This window comes from Chiloscyllium plagiosum, unplaced genomic scaffold, assembly GCF_037043375.1.
Source record: "Chiloscyllium plagiosum isolate Xiang-an unplaced genomic scaffold, Cpla_swu_hap1 HiC_scaffold_6, whole genome shotgun sequence".
Classification (NCBI taxonomy): domain Eukaryota; kingdom Metazoa; phylum Chordata; class Chondrichthyes; order Orectolobiformes; family Hemiscylliidae; genus Chiloscyllium; species Chiloscyllium plagiosum.
Window position 1 is genome coordinate 94,845,599 of NW_028270144.1, and position 20,414 is coordinate 94,866,012.

At 38.9% G+C, this 20,414-nt stretch overlaps 1 protein-coding gene across 1 annotated transcript in view; it reads left to right on the plus strand.

Moving 5' to 3' along the window:
• Positions 1-20,414, plus strand: part of brca2 (BRCA2 DNA repair associated) — a 137,183-nt gene that overhangs the window by 28,314 nt on the left and 88,455 nt on the right. The window contains exons 10-13 of the mRNA XM_087988225.1: positions 5,501-6,856; positions 7,530-12,353; positions 16,750-16,848; positions 20,144-20,222. Of these exons, the coding sequence (XP_087844351.1) occupies positions 5,501-6,856; positions 7,530-12,353; positions 16,750-16,848; positions 20,144-20,222 (6,358 nt within the window). The remainder of the gene's footprint in view (positions 1-5,500; positions 6,857-7,529; positions 12,354-16,749; positions 16,849-20,143; positions 20,223-20,414) is intronic.

A 20,414-nucleotide genomic window follows, 5' to 3' on the forward strand; every position in this document is an offset into this window, starting at 1 on the left:
CATCACCTGCTAAAATCTTGTGTGGATCATGATTCAATTTTGTTTGAATATGCTCTTGGAGTATTTTATTAGAATCACAAATATACATCACAGAATCAGATTCTTTGGTCCAACTTGTACATGCTGACTAGCTATCCTAAATTAATCCAGTCCCATTTGCTGGCATTTGGCCCATATCCCTCTTAAACCCTTCATGTCCACATTCAGATGCCTTTGAATGTTGCAATTGTATCAACCTCCACCACTTCCTCTGGCAGCTCATTCCATACACACTCCACCCTCTGCATGAAAAAGTTGCTCCTTATGTCCCTTTTAAATCTTTCCCCTCTCACCTTAAGCCTATGCCCTCTAGTTTTGGACATCTCCCCCCCCCCCCCCCCCCCTCCCCTATTGGGCAAGTACCTTGTATATTCACCCAATCCATGCCCTTCATGATTTTATAAGCCTCGAAGGTCACCCTCAAGCCTCTGACGCTCCAGGGAAAATAGCCCTTGCCTACTTGGCCTCCCTATTGCTCAAATTGTCCAACCTTGGCTTCTGCACCCTTTCAAGTTTCACAACCTCTTTGCTATAGTAGGGATACCAGAATTGAACACACTAACCAAAAAGTCACCTAACCAATGTCCTGTACAACGACAACATGAACTCCCAACTCCTATATTCAACAAAGGCAAGCATACCAAACTCTGCCTTCACTACCCAGTCTACCTGCGACTCCACTTTCAAGGAACAATGAACCTGCACCCCAACATCTTTGTTTGGCAACACTCCTTGGGAGTATTAAGTATAAAAGTCCTGCCCTGATTTGCCTTATTAAAATGCAGTACTTCACACTTCCCAAAACTAAATTCCATCTGCCATTTCTCGGTCCATTTGCCCAACTTGTTGAAGTCCTGTTGTACTCTGAGGTAACCTTGCTCACTCTCCACTGCACAATCAATTTTGGTGTCACCTGCAAACTTAGTAACCAAAACTCCTTTATTCATTTTCAAATCATTTGTATAAATGACAAAAAGTAGTGGATCTGGCACCAATGCTTGTGAAACATGATTGGTCACAGGTCTCTAGTCGAAAAGGAGACTCCATTGTTTCCTACTTTCAAGCCGATTTTATATCCGAATGGCTAGCTCTCCCTGGATTCCACTTGATCTAACCTTGCTAACCAGTCTACCATGTGGAATCTTGTTGAGGGCTTTGCTGAAGTTGGCGAGAAAACATTCACCAAGTTGCCTTCATCAACCGTCTTTGTCACTACTTCAAAAAAAAAACTCAATCAAGTTAGTGAGACACCATTTCCAATGATCGAGCCATGTTGTCTATCCCTAATCATCCTTTGCTTTCCAAATACATGTAAATCCTGTTCCTCAGAATCTCCTTCCAACAACATATCCACTACTGACGGCAGGATCACCAATCTATAGTTCCCTGCCTTTTCCTGAACACGTTTCTTCAATGATGGCACCATATTAGCCAACCTGCAGTCGTCTAGCAACTCACCCATGGTTATCGATGATGACGATATCTCAGCAAGGGGCCCAGCAAGCACTTCCCTAGTTTCCCTAAAGTTTTGGGTTATACCTGATCAGGTAATTGGGATTTATCTACCTTCTATGCATTTTAAGATGTTCAGCAATCTCCTCTGTAACTTTTCAAAGAAAACTATTTCTTCAAGTTCTGTAACTTCCATATCCTCTCCACAGTAAACACTGATGCAAAATGCTTGTTTAGTATCTCACCATACATCAGCATCCTTGTCGATCTTCTAGGGTCCCTGTAACATTAGTGATGCTGCATAAATATAGGTTGTATCTGTCAATATTTTTAAGACATCTAAAGAAGTAGCAATTTGACTCTTACTCTCTTCACAAATGCTGCCAGACCTGCAAAGTTTCTCCAGTATTTTCAGTTTTTGACAGATTTCCAGCTTTTGCAGTATTTTGCTTTTATTATAGTCAGTATAATTGTGCCTGATTGTGCATATCAAACAGGACTGCAATCGTACATTGCTAATAGTAGTCTTTTGGCAGTAATGATGAACAGTAACATTTGAAGGAGTACAGGACAAAATGGGGCAGTTCTTGACATTCATTTTACAAAATGATTCAATACTGCATAAATTAATTGGTACTTCTTCCCTTTCATTTTAAGAAACATCACAATGCAGAATTTTCAGGGATGAACATACCTGTAAGCTGTTCATATCATATACTCTGATAATTAAGCATTTTTCTTGTTGTTATAAAACTTTTATCACCCGCACCATTGTTAGGTGACTGTGTGCTTCTGCATGTGCCCCAGTCAGTGTTATACAGTGCTGTGTTACTGAAATGACTGAGCCAGGCAGCCATCATAATGATGGCATGGTCGGTATCTTCACGGTACAAGATGGTGACAAACTTGTGAACGTTGACTCCCTTTTGGAAGCCAGAGATCTTATCTGATGCCAAGAATATAGTTGCAGACTAATGTGCAAGGAGTAATTTTCACTGTCAGACTTAGTGATTTTGTTTCCCCTGTCCAATCTCTTGAGGTGTCTGTTAAAATTTACTTTGAACCCCATCACACCAGGATATTGCCCTGCTGATATAAAGAAGCTTAACAAGTTCTGAGGAGTTATTTCTTGGAAGAATGACAACAATGCAGTGATACCTTTTTTTAAAAAAAAAAATTCCATCATGAGATTTGGGCATTGCTGAGATGTGGGCCAGCATTTATTGCCATGCTTGTTGCCCTTAAGATTGATGATGAGCTGCCTTCTTGAACCAAGTTAAAAATCACACAACTCCAGCTTCTAGGTTTATTTGGAAGCACTAGCTTTCGGAGTGCTGCTCCTTCGTGTGGTTGTGGAGTAAGACACAGAATTTATAGCAAAGGTTTACAGTGTGATGCAACTGAAATGGTACATTGAAAAAGGCCTGGATTGTTTGCTAAGTCTCTTATCTTTTAGAATGACCATGTTGGTTTCAGCTCTTTCATATGTAAATCTCAGAACATTTTTTTTAAAAGTTACATTCTCGAGCAAACTTTAACAATAGGTGCCATGTTGTCTCAGGTAATGTATTGAAGGCGTGAGGTGCCCTGTCAGAGGCTGTCTGTGCCCCAATATTCAGACTGATTCTATTTCAAAAAAAGGGATTTACAGAATCTTACATGAATTTATGCAGTTTTTGAACAAAATAAAATGTAATTCTGCAAGTACAAATTCACCCCAGTGTGTGTGTGTGTGTGTGAGAGGAGGGAGAGAGAGAGAGAGGGAGAAAGAAAATGTGAATGTGAGAGTATGTGGATATGGGGGAGATTTGAACGTACAAGAGAAGGTCTGAGGGTGTGGGTGTGCGCACATGCTCTTGTGTATGTGAGAGTGGTGTGTAGTGCAGTGGGGTCACCTGTAGTGTGACATAAACCCAAGGTCCCAGATGAGGCCATCCCCATAAGTACCAAACTTGGCTATCAGCCTCTGCTTGGCCTCTTTGCGTTATTGCCTGTCCCGAAGTCTTCCTTGGAGGGTGGTCACCTGAAGGTCCAAGGCTGAATGTCCTGGACTGTCGAAGTGTTTCCCAGGGGAGGGAACACTCCTGGCTGGTGATTGTTGTGCACTGTCCATTTATCCGTTGCCATAGCCTCTGCTCGGTCTTGCCAACGTCCCATGCCTCAGAGCATCCTTGCCTGCAGCGTATGAGATAGACAACGTTGGCCAAGTCACATGAGTACCTGCAGCGTACTTGGTGGGTTGTGTCTCACGTATAATGGTGGCATTCGCGTTGACATTGTGATACAGCTTGCAGCATCTGCCATGACAGGGTTGTACTGGGCAGTTTGCTGTGAACAATGATCTGTTTGAGATTTGGTGTTTGTTTAAAAGCACGAAGTGGAGGGGTGGGGAAGGTCTTGGCGAGGTGCTCGTCCTCATTGATAATGTCTTGCAGGCTGCGAAGAACATGGTGTAGTTTTTCAGGTCCTGGGAGTACTGGACAACAAAGGGTTGCAAATCATAACAGTCTCCTGAGGTGGTCATTACAGGTTCTCATTGTGGCACGTTGGAGCAGACGACTGATGAGAGTTGAGCATCGTACCCCATTCTAATGTGGGTATCCTTAAGTACTTCCAACATGATGGACGCTTGGAAGGACTCTATGATGCCTTCACAAGAACAGGATACAATGCTCAACTCATAGACTGCCAGTTCCAACATGCCATATCAAGAAACCGTAATGACCTCCAGACCATTCAGCCGTGGCCGTTCGGGTGAGCATCCTCCAAGGCGGACTTCGGGACAGCCAACAACGCTTTGTCTCTCTTGCTCTCATTCTCACAGACGTATACGCCTTTATGCTCTCACTCTCTCACTCTCTCTCACACACACACACACACACACACACACACACACACACACACACACACACACACACACACACACACACACACACAATTTGAAGATGCCGATGTTGGAGTGGGGTGTACAAAGTTAAAAATCACACAACACCACATTTATGGTCCCAACAGGTTTATTTAGAAGCACGAGCTTTCGGAGTGCTGCTCCTTCATCAGGTGGTTGTATGATGAAGGAACAGTGCTCGAAAGCTAGTGCTTCCAAATAAACCTGTTGGACTATAACCTGGTGTTGTAATTTTTAACTTTGTACACATACATCACACTGTCTCACAGACCCTCACCCCCCACCCCCAAACACCCACATGCGCACATACCCACATATGTTTATGGGGTGAATTTATACTTGCAGAATTGTATTCTACTTTGCTCAAAAACTGCATGAATCCATGTAAGGTTCTGTAAATCCCTTTTTTTGAAATAGAATCAGTCTAAGCATTGGGACACAGACAGACAGACTTGAACCTCACACTTTCAATGCACTATCTGAGATGACGTGGCACCTGTTATTAAAGTTCACTTTAACTTCAAAAAGAGTTCTGGGATTTACATTTGAGAGAACTGAAACCAGTAAGGTCATTCTAAAAGATGAGAGACTGAACAAACAAGGTCTTTTCAATGTATAATTTCAGTTGCATCACACTGTAAACTTTTAAATTCCATGTTTTACGATCTTATACCCCACAACCACTTGCTGAAGGAGCAGCACTCCAAAAGCTAGGGCTTCCAAATAAACCTGTTGGACTATAACCTGGCCTTGTGTGATTTTACACCCCAGTCCAACACTGGCACCTCCAATTCTTGAACCACAACTGTGAACTAAAGCTGGTGTCATTAAACAAGACTGGGTAAGTCCCTTTGGGCTGCCAGTGCTGTCCTGATAGAACCAGAACCTGTACAGTCCATTTTTCTGAACACTGCTTTTGATGTTTTAACAGGTGTTCTAAGCAGGTGTTCGTTATTTATGCTTCTTGGTCAATCTGTGTGCACTAACTGGTGATTAGCATATAGCTGGAACTGATTGCTATCAGGGGGCCATCTGCACAAGTGGCCATGTTTGGTGAGGCCTATGTATTCCTTTTTTTTGAAAATGGTTAATTATGTTTTTCAGTGTCTGAAGATGACCCCGCCTGCTTATCTAAAAGGAAAAGTGAAGATGGGAAGCCATTTATTTCTAGGACTGTGTCTGATGACTCAGTGTCTTTCACTGAGTCCACACATTTGGGACTAAGAAGAGTGAAATCCTGTTCTAGAAAGAGAAAGCAAAACTCTACAGTTGGCAATTTTCAATCAAACGCTACTAAAACTTTAGCACCTTCCTCTGCTGATGAAAAGTGTTTGGAATGCATCGTGGCTGAATCAGACTGCAATGTGTTTTCAAATAACTTGACTCTTAGTCCAGTTAAAGAATGCTGTAAGAAACAGATTGTTTTGAATGAAGATAACTTGGGCGTCAATTTAAACCAGAGTCCTGATGGTAACTTGATTGGCAATAGTTTAGAGAAAGAATTATCTGGTCAAAATTTAACTTCTTCATCTGACTGGTCTCAGCTGAATCTGTCAGAACTTGATGAGAGCCATTTGATGAATGGTTATTCTGACATTATGAATTCTTCTACAGATGCATTGTGTTTGAAAAGTGTTGGTGATCGAAAACTCATTTCTAACGGAGAAGCTAATAATCAGCAATCGGGCAATGATTTAGAAGAAAACATTGAAGGATCCAGTTCTGTCACCTGCGTAGATATAGTTCCAATATCACAGAGACCAACCTCTCATTCTTTAACAGATGAAATAACAATAACAAAGATTAATTTTAATCATTGTGCATTTGCTAATGATTTCAGCACAGTTGATGAAAGCACAGAGAATTCTGGAGCAGAAGTGAAAGCTAGTACTCCAAATCATGCTTGTGGTAGAATGCAATTGTCAAAGCTACCCACTTCTGAAATTCCTTGCACAGATTATTATAAAATTGATGGTTCAACATCAGTTCAACCATTTGTTGATGAATGGCTAGATTCAAATTCAGAAACTGTAGCAACCAGACCTTTTCCCTTTTGCAAGAACGAAAGAGCACATGTGAAGGAGCCCATGACTACTTTGGAAGATCAGAAAGTCAGTTTTACAGACTCTGTCAGTAATGATATACCCTTTCAACCTGCTATAGATTCCAGAATGCTCAGGGATGGTGTTTACTCTGTGACATATTCAGATACAGCTAAAAATCCCTCACTGGTTCAGGATTTGATAAAATGTCAAGTAAATGAGGAAGACTTCACTTTTTTGCTTTCTAGTCTGAAAGAGCGTCCAAGGAAATTTGTTTACACTGTGCAAGATTCTTCAAATCATCAAGCACAAATGAACATACCTCTAGACATAATTGAATTGCAAAATAAAACACTAATTCAGCCGATGGTACTTGAGCCTTCCTGCAAGTTATCTGCTCAAGAATCTAGAAAGCGAAGTGAGTCTGTGAAAGGTTTAACTCCTCTTGTGATAATATTCTGTATTATTCGTCTGCATCCTAAATATTTTCAGTTTTAGATGCTCTGTAAATAAGTGACTTTAAACTCAATGTTGTAATTGTATGAACTCAACATGGTCTGTCTTTTGGTTAGGCTGTAAATTTACTTTTTTTATGCATTGAAAAAAGAATAGTTTGATAGTTTTTAAGCTCTGGGGAATTACACAAAGCTGCTTCACATGCAAAACCTATGGTATTAATATTGAAGCGCAACATAATGTACCAGCTGAATGCATTGAAGCAAAATGTAGTGTGTCACACGTTTATTTTGAACAACCGACAACCTAGCAAATTTTACTGATTTGGGGATATACAAGTAAAATGCAAATAATTGTGTATGAGGTAATCATTGGTAGGAATACATTATTATTTAGTTATGTCAGAGTTTTCATCCTCCCCTCCCAAGTCAAAGTTCAGAGATGCCAAATAAGTGCAACCTTTCCAGAATGAAACTTGGCTCAATACTAGATTTTTCTTTACATCTTAAAAATATTTAAATGAATTGCTTCGCTTAAAAAACTATTTGGTGTTGCTGATTTCTATATTTGACATTAGTTTTATTTATATAGTTTTGTGAAGTGATTTTTTTTTTGTTTTCTTTTTAAATTTTCAGAAATCAAAGTGGCTACCAGCATTGTTGATGATCCTGGCATTGATCACTCTGAAGCCAATGAGAAACATGACACTGAAGCAAATGAAAATCTGCAACAGAATCATTGTCTTCCAAAGCAGTGTGACAGTGTAGAAAACGAAGTGGTGCCTCAGCATCTTAAGGATAAAACTGATGAAAATGTATCCGATGCTCCCAGTAATGGCAAGAATTGGGATCATTTTGTGAACAGCAAGCCTGTTTCTTGTGACGGAAGAGATGGTAGAATTTTTGCCACAGCTTGTCACACAGTGGCTAAAAAGTTGGCTTTTGAGTCTAAAGTGACGTTGACTAATAGTTTTGGTGCCCAGGCTGAAGTTGCTGAGGACAGTGATGTACTTTCGGTTGTTAAATCTGCTCATCCGGAGAGGACATGTGTAATTCAAAACAATATTATACAGAATAAGGAGAAGTCTTATTTTGAGTTTAGATTTTCACCTTTCTCTGATGCAAATCAAAGTCCTTTGCATTATAATTGCAGTACAAGAAAACTTGGTGGAAACACAGCTATCCATAATGAGCTTGACAGCAATTCTACTTTTTTACCAATTTCTACACAATTATCAACCAAGAAACTGTCCTACACTTCAATTTTATCTCATACAGTATCTTCTCAATCTTCCTGTATCACTAATATTTTGCACAAAACAAAGAAACTTTATGATCTTAAATGCAAGGGAACTTTGGGGGAAAATGTTTGTTTTTCTGAATCCTGGCAACTAAAACCAAGAGGCAACGCGGAGATATCAACATCATTGAGTAAAGAGAAACAATTAGAGGAAAGTCTTGATACTAACAAGGGGTTACTAAATGAAAAGCAGCGACTTGACTCCCATACTTGTGTAGAAGCTGAAAAGAGACCGTGTACTATTAATGCAGGTTTCCACATTGGTAATAGAAAAATTGCAGTGTTGGCATCCACTTTGAAGAGCAGAAAACTGATCGCTGAAATAGACAATGATACATTCTTGACTTCTTCAAAACCTGTACTGGTGCAGTCATTGCCAGAATGTGAAACAAAATATGTAGAAAGTACTTGTACAGAATGCATGGATCTATCTGGCATTGAAATTACTATGAATGAATCTTCTAGTTTGACACCAAGCTGTATGAATTCTCTTAAAAGAAAAAATGAAGCTCTTTCTGCCTCCAACACTGAAGCACAGCTGCATCAGCCTGCCGAGGTTACTCGACCTTCAAATTCTGTTGTTCTGAAACAACAGGATTCAGCCAGAGTGAAATCTCAGAATGCACAAGGTGACATTGGTTCTGTGACAGTGACAAAAGAAATTTGTACACTTTCAGAAAACACACACAATCCACTGGTAACTGGAAGTTTTGAATCTTGTCAACATCGACTCAGTTGCTCGAAACCCTTTGAACAGTGTACAGATTTATCTGCTGATACCATTTCGAAAGAAGAGCTTGAAAATGAAAACTTAAAAATGAACTCTGCACAGGAAGTTGTTTTTGAATATGTCCCTTCAAAAAATAGAGTCAGGAGTCAAGAAAGATGTAGTCCTTCCTCTTCAGCCAAAGTGGAGGTTAAAACTAAATCCCCTGAATCCAAGTTTACCACTGAAAATGTTAAACTGTGCCCATCTGACAATGGAGCAACACAAACTTTTGATTCCTCTACAATCTTATCTCAGCCAAAGTTGCTTGGAAAATGCACTTATTTAACTGGTAGTCAAATAGAACTAACAGAATTGTTTCGTGTGTTAGAGGACACAGATACCCAGTTTGAATGTATGCAGTTTAGCAATCAATCTACAGTCGAAATAACAAACAAAGATACAAACCTTCTGATTAGTGAGCATTTAGATCAGACTTCCCCAGCTCCTCCTTTGGAAAAATGGAAGGATGTTAATTTGGTTAAAAGTTTGGGCCTTGAGCCTTCCATGCACTTAGATAACAAGTCATGCAATACACCACAGCATGCGGCATCCTCAAAAATGAGCACCACATCTGAAATCTGTTGTCAGAACATGGAAGAAATACAGCAAATTGTATCAGATAATCTTGTTGATTCCTTTGCCTTGAGCAATGGAGAGAAAGATGCAGCATCGTCAACAGTACCAAATGTCTGTGTGAAAGCTATGGAACTTAGCTCAGATATTAAAATTAAACCAGTTACACTTGGTCAAGCAGTTCTATCCCTGAACGACAACACGACATTTAAGGGGGAATACAGAGGATTTTGTGCAGCAAGTGGGAATAAAATAAAGCTTTCTGTACATAGTCTGAGAAAAGCAGCAAACATTTTCAAGGACATTGACAATGATCAAACTGCTGCTCAGAATAATGCAGTTAATGGTTTCAGCTATTTACTGGGCAATTCTGTTACTAAGTCTGAAAACTTAATTGAGGATAAATCAGATGATCAAAAATCTGTAGAAGCTAACGAGTTGCATCAGCTATGTGCAGCTCTTGGCAATCATTCATCTGCTTATAGTAAAAGTGAGGGTATATTGAAAAGTGGACATAAAATTGAAATCCGTGATAAATACGTAAGTGGTTTCCAGTCAGTCGGGAGAAAGAGATTCACTGAATCTGAAGAAGCAATGCAAGATAAAACAGTATATTTGACCACTAAATCAAATGTCTTGAAAAATTTTGACACTGAGAACAAAGGGAAACAGAGTACAATTGAAAATGCAACTTGGGAAAAGAGCACATGGCAACCTGCCTGCAGTGGCACTAAAGATACTGGGAACAAGGAATTAGGTAACAGTGAAATATATCCTGAAATGAAGTGTTTCCAGACTGCAAGTGGTAAAAGAGTCACGGTGTCTAAAGGAAACTTGGATAAAGCAAAACGCTTATTTGAGACTGAAGATTTCTTTAACGAAAACTTGCAAAACTCCAAGCTTCCAATTGAAGTAGCAAAAAATGCACCTCAACACCCTGATGAGAGAGTAAATATTTTAGAAAGCCATGTGGTGAAAAATGATGTAAGTATGCAACTCAGTGACCCAAGAGGGAGAATTCAGACAGAATTAAATGTTACAGTTTGCCCTACATTTATAGTTCACTCTGAGAGCAATATTTCTGAAACTAATTCCATTCAAAATAGGTCACTGTATGCTGCTCCAGGCACTAGCATGAAAGGATTTCAAACTGCTAGTGGTAAGTTAGTTCCTGTATGCAAAGCATCTCTTGATAAAGCAAAAGTTCTATTTGCTGAGGAGGATGTATTGCATAAACCTAAAAAAGGTTCTACTGAAACATCTTCAACTGTATCTGCTTGTCCACATACAGGTTCATCAGTAATTCAGAATGCAAAGAAGAAACCGTTGATGAATGTCCACAGTCCTGAATTGCTTCACCATATCAATTCTAAAAGTGAATTGCATCCGTTTTCTTTTCAAAGCAAACCTGTGTCTGAGCATTCGAATCTGTCCAATAGTACAGAAATGAGAGGTTTCGAGACTGCTAGTGGTAAAAGAGTCAATGTGTCAGAAATGGCCTTAAGTAAAGGAAGGGCTTTATTTGTTGAAGAGGATTTTAATAAATTGGGAATTCAAGACTATTTAATATCATCCATAGATAATAAAAATGTGCTTTCTGAGGACAATATTTTAAATGATAAAGAAGCTAACCTTCCACAGAGGTTAAATATGACTCATCTGATGACTGTTCTTCCAGTTAAGCAATCATTAGAGTTCTTCACTGCAAATGGCGACATTGTTTCAGGAAGTGAGACAAATGTGAAATATGTGCAAGAAAAATTTTCAGCTGATGAGCCTGGGGACAGCAAAATTTCAATTTCAGATCAAGATGCTTTTGATGTATCTAAGCCTTCTCAACAGTTTTTAAATACAGGATCTATTGCTTTTGGTACAGCAAGTGGCAAGTCTGTATGTGGTTCAGAAGAGTCTTTGAAGAAATGTAAACACTTATTTAATGATGTGAGAGTTAGTGAAAAAATTAAGATTATGGACAATGGTATGACCTCCAAGGAAAAGCAAGGAGAAGAAACATGGAATCCAGACACCTCCATCAAAAAGGCATTTCTTGGGTTCAACACAGCAAGTGGAAAATCTGTTTTTGTTTCTGATGATGCACTTCAGAAAGTTAAGCATGTGTTAAAAGAATTTGACAATAGTGATTCTTCTATAATTAGCTCAAAAGCTGCATTTTGCAAAAATCCTCAAATGCTGTTAACATCCACCTGTTCTTCATCATTGTTTTCTAACGCTGCTATGAGCAGGGACCAAGCATGTGAAGAAGAAAGTTCAGAATTGATTCATAAATCATCAAATAACTCTGCAGAGAATATTTCGGTCTTGCAAAATTCTCCCCAGGTAGAGTTAAATGAAAGAGAGATAGACAGATCTACAAGAAATTTTGCAGATTATTCAAATAAGAGTGTTTTCATGTCTGGCTTTCAAACTGCTAAAGGGAAAAGAGTAATGGTAGAAGAAAGTAGTTTAGCTGCAGCAAGAATGCATTTAGCTTCAACTGAAAATGGTGAATTGGGTCATTCTCCTGAGAGAGTAAATATGCCCACTGGAAGCAGAATTAAATCAATTTCCACCATGAACAATGAATCTGCATGTATAGCGCATGCTTTGAATTGCAAACATAGCATGTATCCCAATATATTGGAAAACAACATGGCAAAAGTAGCTGTGGAGGGTTTAAACGCTCTGATGAAAGATGATAAACCTTTTGATACTACACCACACAAGTCATTTCGAAAATCCTATGGCAGTATCAATCAATCTGTTAGACCAAACTTAAAAACGGGAAAAAGACTCCGATCAGAAGGAAAGACTACAGCAGGTAAGTTATGTTAACTTTAGTCAAATCATTGAAGATATTCTTTGACTTCTATAAAGGCATAATCCAGATGCTCTGAATTAGTTGAGCCCTGGGCACTCCAATGTAGACCACTGTAATACATATATACTTGGCAGATCCAGCAAGTTGCTCATTCTATTTTAAATCCACTATTAGCTCATTAAATATTAGAATGTTCTAAAACAGTCTGCAATGTGCGCAGAGTGTTTGTTGATCTGAAGAACAAATTGCTCTTGGTCAGCCTTGGATTCTCTCCACTTCTTCAACTCTGCTCCTTCCAACAAGCCACTTCCAAACCAGTTCTTTAAACCTAGCTTATCATCACCTTAAACAACTCTTCCTTGGTTCAATAACAGCTTCACTGAATCTGTTATGCATGGCTAAGGTCTTAAATTAATATTTTTTTTCCCAGTGAGGCAGTTTCTTCTCAGATGACAGTGATGGAAAATGAAAATCAGTCATTAGAAGGGCTTAAAATTGAAGAGGTGTTGGATAAGCAATTGGTACTTAAAACTTGTAAGGCATCAGGATGGGGGTGTGGGGAGGTGGTAGGGGTGGGGAAAGGAATATGAATAGCATGAAAAATGTGCATTAATCCTGATGAGCTAACAAAGACTTGTGAACGGATGATCATGTCTAACTAACTTGCTGGAATGCTTTTAGGTGATAATGGGGAGAGTTGATAAGGGCAATACTGTACATGATATGTATGGGCTTCCACTAGTTAAGAGTTACAGTGGTGCACAATGATTTGATGAAAGTTCAACGACTTGTATTAAAGGGAATTTAGCACATGGATACTAAATTGGTATGAAAGGAAACAGCATCATCCATGTTTAACTGCTTTTCAAGAGGTAGCCTACTGTATGAAATGCATTGATATTGAGCACTTTGTCCATCTCATTCCTTGGCAATTAACATCTTTTTATTATCAATCCTTGTGGAATCAACATGGTTTTGTGAAAGGGAAATCATATTTGACAAATATTCAAGAGTTCATTGAGGATATTGCAAACAGAATGGACAGAAGGGAACCAGTAGATATAGTTATTGGTTTTCTAGAAGACATTTGATAAGGTGCTATATAAAGGTTATTGCAGTAGGTAAGAGCTCATGGTATTGGGGTTAATATATTAACCTGGATTGAGGATTGGTTAACACACAATACACAGTGTCACGATTAATGAGTCTCGTTCAGATTGGAAGAACTAATTAGTGGAGTGCCACAAGGATCAGTCCTAGGGCCTCAATTATTTATTTATATTAAGGACTTGGAGGAGGGGACATAGTATCCAAGTTTGCTTCTAATATAAAAATATTTGAGAAAGCATGTTGTGATGAGGAATCCGCAAGTGGATATCGATAGGTTGCGTGAATGGGCAAAAACGCAGATGAAATTTAATGTATAAGGTGTGAGGTCATGCACATTAATAGGCAGAATCAAAAGGCAGACTATTTAAATGGGGGGAGACTTCAAAGAAGTGGAGCACAGAATGATTTGGATGTTTGTGCGTGAAATACAATGTTTAGCGGGCAGGTTCAGCATGCAGTTAAGGCAAATGGAATTTTCACCTTTTGTTAATTGATTGGAATTTAAAATAGGGAACTACAGTTGTAACAAATGTACAAGATGTCAAAGGGCTGCATTTAGAGTACTATGTGCAGCTTTCTCCAAATTTTCAGTGAATAAAAACACAAGTATGGGCATTGGAGACTGTTCAAAAAATAATCATGAGGCTGATTCCTGGGATGGAGTGGTTGACTTCCAAAAACATTAGGCATTTATTCACTAAAGTTTAGAATAACACTTTTTTTTTTCTTCAGTGTTAGTGAATGTCTAGAATACTCTACCTCTGAGCACTGTGAAAGATAAATCACTGGAAGTATTTAAATGGGAAGTAGATAGATGAGATTAGATTCTCTACAGTGTGGAAACAGGCCATTTGGCCCAACAAGTCCACACCTACCCTCCGAAGAGTAACCCACCCAGACCCATTTCCCTCTGACTAATGTACATAACACTATGGGCAGTATTTAGCATGGCCAATTCACCTGACCTGCACATCTTTGGGTTGTGGGAGGAAACTGAAGCACCTGGAGCAAACCCCCACAGACACTGGGAGAAAGTGCAAACTCCACACAAACAGTCGCCCATCTGGTACTGAGAGGCTGCAGTGCTAACCATTGAGCCACCGTGCCACTCTTGGGTTTTTGAAATATTGTGGAGTTGAGGGCTATGAGGATTTGGCACAAAAGAGAAGTTGTGCCCTGGGACATTTCATCTATTATCTTATTGTATGGCATTTCAGGCTTGAGGGGTGAAATGAAGGTGGCACAGTGGTTAGCACTGCTGCCTCACAGCACCAGGGACCCGGGTTCAATTCCCGCCTCAGCAACTGTCTGTGTGGAGTTTGTGCATTCTCCCTGTGTCTACGTGGGTTTCCTCCGGGTGCTCCGGTTTCCTCCCACAGCCCAAAAATGTACAGGTTAGATGAATTGGCCGTGCTAAATTGCCCGTAATGTTAGGTGCATTAGTCAGAGGGAGATGGGTCTGGATGGGTTGCTCTTCGGAGGGTCGGTGTGGACTTGTTGGGCCGAAGGGCCTGTTCCACACTAAGTAATCTAATCTACCCCTGCTCCTATTTCTTAGGTTCTCCTATTCCTTTTCTAGGCTGCTTGACCATGCTGGTGATTAGTCAATCATCACCTTGTTCTGCATTTTCCTCCAGAGTATTCACAAACTTTTTAAAATTTGTTTTCTGCAATTTCTTCATGACAATTTGTTGTCATAATGGTGCTAACTGAAATATTTCCTTGTGCCCCAACTTCAGGACACTAATATCAGTCTAGAAGAGTAGTGGTCCTAATATCCAGTCTTGGGCAAATCTAAAGCCTAAGCCAGAGGTGCAGAGGATGCACTCCCTGTCCATATATTTGCAGTACTCATTTTTGCACGTGCCTGCAACAAATATCGTCTGATCAGACCAAGACAAAAAAGAATACAACATTGGTCTTGTTTCCACCCAGAATGAGTGGGGTTGGAGTCAGAAAGGAGTGGGAAGTAAAAGGAATGGGGAATAGCCTTGATGGGAGGAGCAGGTGGGTAACTGTGCCAGCAGCAGATCAAACTGTAGTTGCATGCCTGTTTAGTGGCAGAAACTACAGTGCTTGTTTTTAAAAAAAAAAGTAACAATTCAATCTGGTTCTAGGTGCTCAACTTAGTTTTGTCGTATCAATGCTGACCTGTATCCTTACTACCACTGTACTGTTTGTACAGGGGTATGTCTCCTGGAAAGTAAATACATTAAGACTCAGGGTTCCGTTCTCTGCAGCTGAAGAACATACAGATAGATTGCACCAGTTTAAATTCAACAGAACAATTGATGGCCTCTTGCTAATTTGTTTCTCAAGACAATGCACTGATCAATCAGAGCCAAGAAGCCTGGCAGATAGCTTTTAATTATCAGGTGGTGTAGTTTCCATGGTAGTGCCTCTACCAATCAAAGTTCACTCTCCAATCAATCAATACACGTCCTAATGCAGTTTAAATGCCTACTTTCCTCTAAAAATTTGTTCTTGAATGACTGCAAGGTTTAAAGCTTCAACACAGCCTTTTCTTCAGCAATAGACATTTGCTGAAATTAATATGTCGTCAAAATAGCAATTTGCAACAAATAAACATGCACCCAGTATCCTGTAGAGACTCAGTACTGTTCTTCCCATTTCTTCATATGTGTTTTCTATTCTGACAATGTAACCTTCCACACCAACCTGATCCAGATCTACAAGAGGGTTTGCTGTCCTCACCTTTCACCTTTCTCGCCTCCATATTGAATACATCATCCTCTGTCCACAAATCCATCAGTGCTGCACTCACTGGGTTACATTGACTTCCTGTCCCTAAAGCACTGAATTTTAAATCCTCATTTTCCTCTTAAAATCTTTTTTTTAACAGCTTTGGCCACCTGAACTTTCTCACTTCTTCCAACCTTTAGTACCCTCATGAACCCTCTTTTTGAATTTTTCTCACCTATGTTCTCTCCATTCCCCACACTTTTGAGGATTAACATTTAGCATGTTCCATTCTGCAGTGCTCTCTCGAAACCAATCTTTGCTGTCCTTTATCCTTTTAGCACATATTTTCATTTATATCTAAGACTCCTTAGTTGTCCTTTTTTATTTGCTGTGAAGTATTGAGACTTCTGTTCATGCCATTTACATGCACGCTGATAATGTTAGCAAAATAGAGTAACAAGAAATGTATTTCACAGTAATCAGTTATATAAGAATGGAAAAATGAGCATTGATACTTCTTAAAATGTTTATTTAAATAATGTTAAATTGTTATTAATGAAACTGCGAATGATTTTTATTTCAGGGGAACCTCTCCCAAAAAGGCAGCTGCTATCTGAATTTAACAGAACTATACACAGTGATCGCAAAGTTGAATTCAAACCTTTACTATGTAATCCTGAAGGTAGGCAGATAATTCTGTGTAATTGGGTTCTAAAACTCAAAAGGCGTTTTTTGTTACCATTTGAACTTTCCTTCATCTTTTGGTTTATATTATTTCTAGCTAGGAATTTAAATTTGAATGTGAGGAGTTATGTAAAGCTGTTGTTAGTTCATTGCTTTTGTTTTTCTGTGTCTGGGTTTCTTAACATTACATCCTGACTGGTAATGGAAAATTACAGCTGTCATCCTGTGTTCTAGCCTCCTTAAGTCAATTGTAAACATTTATATGCTAGTGAGAGGAGTTAACAGTTATGTCGTTAGTGAATGTAGGGCTGGTACCACTGAAATGGTAAGCTTTTAATTTTTCAGAAAGGTGACAAAATATACCTATTATAATTAGACTTGTTCATCTTGTTACAGTAATTAGGACAATTCTTTTTGATTATTAGAAACAAACTTGAGGATTAGTGTTAGAAAAGTAACCAAGTTAAAGATAATCAGTGTAGTTTCAGAAGGGGATATCTTGCCTGACCAATGTTTTCAGAAATAACACGATAGGATGTTTCTGTAAAGAAACCTTCAATAGAGACCTGCCTGAATTAATGCAAAAGTAGTCTGAGGCGGTTAGTACCCTAAGTAAATATTATTTGTCTTTTATGGTGCTACTTGTATAATTATCACAAAGTAGACTTTCTTCAGACAATATTGGTTAATGTAGATAGGGAGATTGAGATGTTTTGCAGCTTGACAGAGTAGCAGAAGTGTACACCTGCAGGTGTGATCATGTTGATGATTGGCTTTATACTGGACAAATTCCATTTGAGATACCATCGAGAGCACCATTGAGTAGCAGTTGATTTGCCACACAAATGGCTCTAGTGATTATTTTACCCTTCAGGAGCAGCAAGACAGCTGTGCATAAAACAAGTAATTATAATTCCTGTGTGTGTGTGTGTGTGTGTATGATCTTTACTTGCATTGAAACAAAATGTAGTGACCAAATCTGGATTCTCTATCAGCTACATCTGAGTAACACTTGACAGTATGTTGTTGCCATTTTTGTCTTCTCATAACAACAAATTGTGTATAATGTCAGTAATTACCACAGAATTGTTTGGTACAAGATTGTTGTTATTGTCTTGAGTCTTGATTTTGAATGTTGCATTACACTTTAGGTATTTTGTTTCTATCGGTTTTTGATCCATTTAGGTATCTTGGTAGAGATTTTAAATAAATACGATACAAAATCATACTGCTGTCATATTGAAGTATATTGATCTCCCAGAGTATGGCTGTAACTGTCTCTCAAAGTGTTCACTATGTCCTAAGGAGAGTGAAATTAAAATAACGGTTTCCGTTGTCATGTGAACAAAGGAACCCGGTCTTTTTCTTTTTGGAAGTGTTACACTGCATGAAATAGAGCTGTGTTTCAATAAGAATTCTGTTAATTCTCATTCAAAGGCAACTCTGAAGGAAAAAAGAATGGTCAGCCTTCGAAATTTTGTAAATGCTCAGATTATGTAGAAAATTGTCTCCACCTTGTCAAAACCATACTATGCTGCCAGCAATTTTTTAAAAAGGTCAGTTACTGATTTATGGAATGTAAAAGCTGAAATCTAAGCAGGTGATCAAAAACCTTAACATACCAAATTGTGATTTGTTGAAAATTGTTAGCGATATTTTCAGTTTTGAAAGCTAAGTAAAGAAGATACATGGATACAATTAATAGTGATTTGGAACTCTTTAAAGCTTTTTTGCATTTTTAGATTTATAAAATTAATATAGCATTATTTGTAGTCATTCCACTGAAAAATTGAAAGACTGAGCAGTTTAAGGTCTGTAATCTTCTTTTGACTTGTCAGCTGTGTGTGAGGCACCTTGCGTCTCTTTTACTATCCTGTGATTGCTTGTTAATGGTCAGCAATATTATCCCATTTTGGAGCAGCATCTGTCATCCCGGTGGACGTAAAACAATGTGTTATAATTACCGTGAGGTATGCCTTAGGAACATTAACATTGAGATGGATCTGGGTGTAGAAGCCCACAGATCCCTTAAAGTGGCAACACAGGTGGATTAGATGGTCAAGAAGGCAGACAGCACATTTGCTTTGATCAGTTGGGGCATAGCTTAGAAAAGTTGGCAAATTATTATTACTGCTGCATAAAACTATACTTCGGCCATATTTGGAATATTGTGTGTGGTTCTGGTTACCACGCTACCAGAAGATGAGGGTGCCAAGAAGGTTTATCAGGACGTTGCCTGGTCTGGACAGTTTGAGGTACGAGGAGAGAGTGGATAAATTCAGATTGTTTATGTTGGAAAGACAGAGGCTGAGGGGCAACCTGATAGAGGTCTACAAAATTATGAAAGGCATACTTAGGGTGAATAATCAGAGGCTTTGTCAAAGGGTACAAAAGGTCAACTAGAAGAGGCCACAGGCTCAAGGTGAGGGTGAGGGAGAAGTTTAGGGGTGAAGTATGGGAAAAAAAATTCAGAGGATGGTGGGTGCCTGGACTGCTGTGCCACTGGAGTCGGCGAAAGTAGGCATGTTAGCACTGTTTAAGGTGTATTGTGATAGACATGTGATAGGAACAGTGTCTAGGGAATACATAGTGAGCCTAGGTAAGGAATAGGAATTGGTGCAAGGCTTGGTGGGCCGAAGGGCCTTTCCTGTGCTGTATTGTATTGTAACACTTTAAGGGATGGAAATAACCTGATTCGAGGTTGGCATGTGGAACTAATACCATTTGTAGACCTTGGGCCTTTGCAGCTGTAGGCTCTGTAGATGCAATTGGAAAAGGAAGAGAAGCCTGCCTCAGACTTCATCTATTATTCACAATAACTGTAGATTTCTTAGTAAGAAATTATACATAAAGGTGCATTGCAATTTTCTATAAATATCTTCTCGAAACGTGCCATTACAAAGGGGCACCACAAATATTGTTGAAATGCAGATTTTGAAAGAAGCATTTAACAGTTCATGTTAAGCAAAAAATCTTGCCTTAACAATAAATTATTTCCAATTTTTTTCAATGGGTAAACTAATTGTTCAATTCTACATCAAGTTCATTCAAATTAATATTTTTAACATTCTACTAAACACTGATTTCATTACCAAATGTTAGTAGAACTCTTCTCTTTGGAATGGGGAAAAATATAAGAAGAGACTTTTTTATTTATTCTTTTGTGGGATGTGGGTGTCACTGGCTGGCCAGCATTTGTTCCCGTCTCTGATACAGGATATTCAAAATGAAGAGTTTGAATGAGCTTTGAGTTTTTTAAATAAATTGTGAGAAAATGTTTTTTTTTCCTCCAGGAGTACTTTGTGACCGAAGGAAATTCATGTATATTGTCCCAGTGAAATCTGTTGCTTGTGGTCTATCTATAGACAAAAGGTAATTTTATTAATTTTTTCAGAAATGAATTTTAACTTCTGTTTTAAAAAGAGAAACAGTTTAGATTAGATTAGATTAGATTCCTACAGTGTGGAAACAGGCCCTTTGGCCCAACCAGTCCACACTGACCCTCCGAAGAGTAACCCACCCAGACCCATTTCCCTCTGACTAATACACCTAACACTATGGGCA